Raw genomic sequence first — 6,370 nt, forward strand, 5'->3', positions numbered from 1 at the left:
GCAGTGATGCATCCTAGAATCCAGCATAGCTACTAAGCAAGATTTAGCACTCAAAACAAAAGTCATCAGGAGAAGGAAAAGAACTAATAAACCATGTAAAAAGCACTCTACTCTGCCATTTAATTTGTGTAAAGAAACAAACCTGGTCGTAAACAAGTATTATTTCTTTAGAATAATGTCAACTATTATAGAGAAATGGAAACGCCCTCTTATCTAGTCAATCTTTGTGATCAAATAACAAAGTAGAAACAAAAATGAAAAAATTAATTTTCGCCGCTTTCATCTGAATCTGAATGATTGCCAGCATGGGCAGAGCCATTGGCAACTGCAGCTTTGGCATCCTTACCCTTCACATCTTCATCATCTTCACTATACTCGCTTTCATAGTCGTCATCATATTCGTCTTCTCCTTCCTCATCTTCCTCTTCAGCTCCATCCTCTAGCGATGGTACCTCATCTGCAGTGGCAATGTTCCTTGTGCCAGCCCGGCTTCGTTTCAAAACCTTCAACCTAATATTGGACCTCGCATCACAACCAATCCATGAGTCGCACAGGCAGTAGGAGATCAGGTTGTAATTTCCCTCAGAAGGGGCCTGGAACTTGCCCATCACCAGCCTAGAACCAGCTTTTACTCTATCAATTGCTTCTTTTACAGATGCTTTAATTTCTTTAGCACTAGCACCAGCACCCTCCTTCAATTCCTCAATTGCTTTTGATGCAGCAATGATAGCTGTCGCCTCATCCATGAAATTAACCTTTTGCGACATCCATACATCATTTGAAGAGGGGTCTGCAAGCAGCAACCAAAAATTCTCTTCTTTGTCACAAGGGAAGTAGGGAGCATGTGGTAGGGCACGGATCATGCCATTCCAACGCTGAAGAGTAATCCAAGCCTGCATTGTCACAATATCACCCTCTTGTATTCCCTCTTCACCTTCTGTCTCACATGTTATATCAATTGAAATGGAAGGCATCATCTCAAGAACCATTTCCACGTCTTGGGATTCATTGGCAGTAAAGCCAGCAACCTGAGTCAATAGCTCTGTACGCTCTTGTGGTTTCATCTCACGAAGCTCTTGGAAAGAGCGCACCTTCTGTATATAGGAAAAAGGACTTAGAAACTTAATATCCAAAAATAAATAGCCCAGAAAAACCACTATGCATATTCAGACAAAAATAAGTAGAGATATTTGATAGCATTGTAGTCCCACAGCAACAATGTCAATATGCAACTTGTATCAAATTTTTTATAAAAGTCAGCATAAAGGAAGTTAACCTTGACCAGACTTGTACTAGTTGTCAAAAAGAGGAAGCTACAGAAACCATGTCAATGGTATGGAAGAGTGTCAATATGCACATTAAACCGTAATTTTCCGGAGTCAAGCCGCAGAGGACCAGATCATTCTAATAAATATTTATGTTTATCCAAGATCTGTGCCATGATTTGCCAAATGAGATATTAACGCTTGTGAAGGAAAGTTTCATTTCCAAGATGCGGAATCTAGAGGTATTTTGCATTTTTTGCGGACATAGACAACCGAACTTTATGTGGACATTGTAAGTATGATGGGACCACTTGAAACCCAGTGGACAGCTTTAAACACATTGCTAATATATACATATATATATATATATATAGAGAGAGAGAGAGAGAGACCTTTCTGGCAATCTTTTTGACAATGGATTCACTGAAGTGTGGCAGCTGGAGAAATGGACCATAACCTTCGTTTGATCCCCCAGTTGCTTTCCTGGCACTGAGGGGGACAGCCTGGATCAAGAACAGCAGAATTTCAGTCTAGTTTTAAAGAAGCATAGCTCTTTACTTTAACTTCAGGCCAGTAAGAAATAATCCAACTCCTCTGAAGCAAAGCCAATGGAGTAAATGTGCAAAAATAATGCTGAAGAGCTAATAACCAGGTTGTTCGAGTTTAATATTTGAATGAAAAAATAAAATTATACGACAATTTGAGGAAAACTTATCAGCTATTACTAAGATAGCCCCCTGCCTTCTTTGTACTAGAAATACACTAGATTAGAACTCAGAAATATACCTGGATTATACTCTGGGATAGCTCAATGACTCCAGTTGCAGGTCTCAGCCATCCATGCCCCTGTTGCGTGCGTGGTATAATTGCCATCTGCATGGAAGGAAAAACCCCACATGGTGATCTACACCAATAATATGTCGAAGATTGACTAAAAATTGCCACAGCATAGATGAGCAAAGGGAGAAAACAATTAGCAAAAGAACAAACGGAACATAAGGCAAGCTGTCTCTTCCTTTATCATTTATAAACACCTTAGAACTTGAGTGGGGAAATCTGTTGTAGAAGAAATATTCTTATTCTTAAACAACTCCAAATATTGACACGTAAATACCATGGTAATAAGCTAGATGACTATCTGAGTGGCTTGAAGTATCTTTGCAATCACATTTACCACCCAACTGAAGTACCAAATGAACAAAGAAAAGCCACTGAGAGATAATTCAGTAATCCTTCAAGAAAGCCATTTAGATAGTGCTCTCTAATAAATACAATCTACACAATAATTTATTTACTATTTTATTCTAGTGAAAACTACCTTCATTATATATATACATAAAGGGGGCGGGGAAGGTGGGGGGGGAGAAAAATACTGCATCAAATCAGATAAATATTACCAACTAATAATACCTTCATTAGTTCTTCAAGAAGACGAGGTGCAAGGGCAAGCATTTTCTTAAGATCACGCTGCAAAGACGGAGATAATGCTGTAGTTTCACGCGTTAGATGTGCTTGCATCAACAATTCAGACTGCAAGTAACAAACCGATATATTTAATAAAGGAAAAGTATATCAAATACTAAAACTCATCAAGAGATCACATCACCTTTACTAAAGCAGGATGCTGCTTCCAAAACTTAGCCTGTTCTTGTCGGATGTTTCTAAGGTCCAGGTTTAGCTCACTCCTGACCAACACAAATAATTTCTGCAGGGATTCTTCATCAGTTCGACGAACTGGAATTTCCATGTATTCAGCAGCCCTGATGAAAACTTCCATTACCTTGCTGTACCATGAAAGACCATTAGTGACAGGCACATTGAAATTACATGTATAAACATCAACAATATCAAAGTAAAATTTTACTGGCACAGCATTGTAAGAAGCAGCAACTAGTTGACACAGAACAAGAGCAGGGAGTTCGAAAGAGATTGAAAAAATACATTATATAAAGATACAAATGTAGTGTAAGTGAGACTGTGTAGATTAAGCAATGGAAACATTTAGTAAAACAAATCTGCATCAGAAACATAGAGCACTAATGCACAATTGCAACAAGTAGATTCCTTACCACTCATAAAATGGTATGAACTTAATATATATGCTCTCCCAGATACAGACTAGCTAGGAAAATCCCTGAAACTATATGCAATTTAAACTATAATATCATAGGCAGAACAAAATGTGTAGCAAAGATTGTTATACCTTGGAGCTAATGAAGGCTTCATGAAATGGTAATAAGCATACATCGTGTGATGCATGACATAATTCCCAGTATATTTTGATGACCTTGACAAGTATATTACAGCTATTGTCAGGGGCAAAATAATACAAACTCCCACAATCCCAAGGAGCAAAATTCCACCAGATGCTCCATCGATGTTCAGGAGGAATTGAGGGAGAGCGATGCCCATTTGAAGCCCCTACAAGGAAACATCAAAAAGTTCACAGGTCCAATTTCTGAGAAAAGTGAGGAAACGAAATGGATTTCTCCCTCATCACCGGCAAGAAAAGAAAATTACCTGCCTGCCATCAGGATGGCCATATTTCTCAAAGTTCTCCCGTGATACGGGATCTGTTAGAGCCTGATAAGCCTTGGAGATATAATCTACAAAATACTTGTGAGCCTCTGCACAGAAAGATTCATGAATCATTAAGCAACTCAACAAAACCTGCTAATTTCCATCTTGCTCTTTAAGTAAACAAATAATGTAAATTGCAGTCATTAAACACCTTCAACCTGGGTCTGGATTTTTATCAGGATGGTACAAGATGGAAAGTCTCCTATACGCCTTCTTTATTTCTGAATCAGAAACTCCAGGCTCTAATCCAAGTATGCTGAATGGCTCAAAAACTTGGACCTGTGAAATGATCATGCAAATTTAGATTTCAGAAGAGAAGTGTTAGAAAATCAAATACCTCAGAGAAAACAATAGGTATTTATTGAGTTGACTGATTTTTCCCCATATATTTTATACTCCATTTTGATGCATGTTTCAGCACTCCTTTTGTGAAGGAAGAACATTTTACCTCAGATGGCTAAGATAGAATTAAAATCACACTTAACAATAAAGCCATCTAATGGAAACAAAAATCATATACAATATAGTTTGAATACTAGACAAGGAAATGAAAGAAATTGCATAACATCATAGATCCATATGTTACGCTATAACAGATGTTCAGTTTGTAAGATATGATGGAACAGATCAGAAACCAGAAAGTACCTCAGTGTTGATGTGCTTGATGTATAAAGCTAAAAGGGCGACAACAACCCACAGCAACACTACCGTCAGGTTACTATAAGTTGAAAAGTTTGAAATCTGAAAATTTCACAGAAACTGAAAAAAATTAGTGATGTAGCTCCAAAGTATATGCATATGCAGAAACACAACATGTGGACCAGCTACCACAATTGCTGGATCAAACAAGACTCGAACAGAGACAAGTGAGAAACTTACACGTTTGAATATAGACTTCCGATACTTCCCCGAGTGGAAGCAAGAGGAACACCGGCAATTAATAGTCTTGGTCTTTTTCTTGAATGTGAGATATAAGTTGACAATAGTGTATGGCACTAGAGGCAGTGCAATTATTGTCAACACAAAGATGGGAAATAGCGCACTGTGTTCCTCAGATGCAGCCATTAGTAACCTTTAGCCTTCCCAAAATTTGTTCTGTTGCAGTTTCCAATTCATCCGTAAGTACTTATTTTCACTTTAGGCAGTAAAATAGCAACAAAAAACTTAAAGAGCAAGACATACGACAGACTTTAAAACCTGGGATTCTTACAGCAGATTTGTGAAATAACTATTCATATTCCGCATCTTTTTCTTAATTTCCCATAATCATAACTTGTAAATTCTTAACCAGCACAGGTTTTGCAATACGACATGAAATCAGAAACTACAAGATGAAGCTGAATTCCCAATTCGGATGCATGAAGCATCCAGGAAAACAAAATAAAACTAATAAAAACGATAAGAAAATATTGATAAGCTGTAGAAAGAGAATTAACAGATCAAATATAGCACCTAAATCTTAATGACAAATTCGAGGTTATCAATTAATCTCAGTGCTACCTGGCCGAACTCAACTGGAAAGTGTATGAATTCAGCTGCTAGCACAAGAGGGAGAAATTAAAGGAAGGGGAACTTACCTGTATAATCAGCCCTAGATTTTTTGAGGATCGGAAGATGATGAAATTGATTGAGAAGTGCTACGGATTTGCAGCACTGCAAATTTTCAAAGTTGGAGAGGAGGATTGGACTGAAAGCAATCACGTGCCCATTTCACCAGATCCTAGCTCGGCCCATGGGCCATCATCCTTATATGGGCCGTGGAGGAAAACAGGCCTTGATCTGTTAGATCCAAACAACAGACTATAGTACCCATTTGATATAGTATTTTAGTGTAGCTCCACCTCTTTAAATGTAATTTTAATGTTTGTTCTTTATATTGTGTGAATTTCTTATCTAGTATTTTAATATCTACCATTATTAGGATTATAATTAGAATTTACCCGATATTATTTTAAAATTGTTATTTGAGTGTAGAATTTTGATCAAATAATTTGTGAATACAACTTTTAACTCAAGGCAACCCCTGTACCAACTCCATATCATAGGTAATTCATATTAAAAGAATTAAGATGTAACAGTATTTTACAAAACAAAATTTAAAATTGAAATTGAATAATTTTAAATAGGGCAGTTATAATGGGTTCACCTTGAAATTTGTTATAGTTACAAATATTTTTTATTGTTTGGAAAATTATAAGTAATCTATAAAATTAATAATCGTTTAATAAATGTCAATATAATGGACTGTCACAAAAGATATTGTAAAACGACCGTTAGTTCAAAGGAGCAATTATAAATATTTTAAATAACAGAGATTATTTAAAAACTATGATAAATTTAACAAAAAAATATTGTAATTCGCTCATTTTAAATACACAAATTTCAAGAATTTATTATTTGAGATTTAAATACATGAATTCGGAAACAAATTGTTAGATAAATGAAGATATTATAATTTGAATCTTAAAAGAGTAAGAAACGAGAATATGCGAAAAATGATGCAAATTTGATGCCCTCTTTGACAG

The 6,370-nt window shown here is 36.3% G+C and overlaps 1 protein-coding gene across 2 annotated transcripts; it reads right to left on the reverse strand.

Moving 5' to 3' along the window:
* Positions 1-94: 94 nt before the first annotated feature.
* Positions 95-5,543, reverse strand: LOC105174105 (dnaJ protein ERDJ2). 2 transcript variants are annotated; one of them, XM_088875548.1, is made up of 11 exons: positions 5,423-5,543; positions 4,725-4,940; positions 4,491-4,586; positions 4,004-4,124; positions 3,786-3,892; positions 3,469-3,686; positions 2,872-3,049; positions 2,676-2,795; positions 2,052-2,138; positions 1,658-1,768; positions 95-1,094 (listed from the first exon to the last, which is right to left on the reverse strand). In XM_088875548.1, exons 2-11 carry the CDS (start codon positions 4,908-4,910, stop codon positions 264-266), a joined length of 2,055 nt encoding a protein of 684 aa, XP_088731674.1. In that variant the 5' UTR covers positions 4,911-4,940; positions 5,423-5,543; the 3' UTR covers positions 95-263. The 2 variants fall into 2 exon arrangements, with proteins under 2 accessions (XP_088731674.1, XP_088731675.1); XM_088875549.1 differs by having other exon boundaries at positions 5,346-5,505.
* Between the last annotated feature and the right edge of the window lie 827 nt (positions 5,544-6,370).

Source organism: Sesamum indicum, linkage group LG11 (assembly GCF_026168435.1).
Source record: "Sesamum indicum cultivar Baizhima isolate 11 linkage group LG11, ASM2616843v1, whole genome shotgun sequence".
In the NCBI taxonomy this organism is placed as follows: Eukaryota; Viridiplantae; Streptophyta; class Magnoliopsida; order Lamiales; family Pedaliaceae; genus Sesamum; species Sesamum indicum.

Excerpts from the sequence above, each read along its gene's own strand:
- LOC105174105 (XM_088875548.1), bottom strand. The coding sequence starts at position 4,910 with ATGGCTGCATCTGAGGAACACAGTGCGCTATTTCCCATCTTTGTGTTG. Across the intron at positions 3,050-3,468 it reads AAGCCTTCATTAGCTCCAAG|CAAGGTAATGGAAGTTTTCA; the intron begins GTATAACAATCT and ends TTCATGGTACAG. Across the intron at positions 2,796-2,871 it reads AGCATCCTGCTTTAGTAAAG|TCTGAATTGTTGATGCAAGC; the intron begins GTGATGTGATCT and ends TGTTACTTGCAG.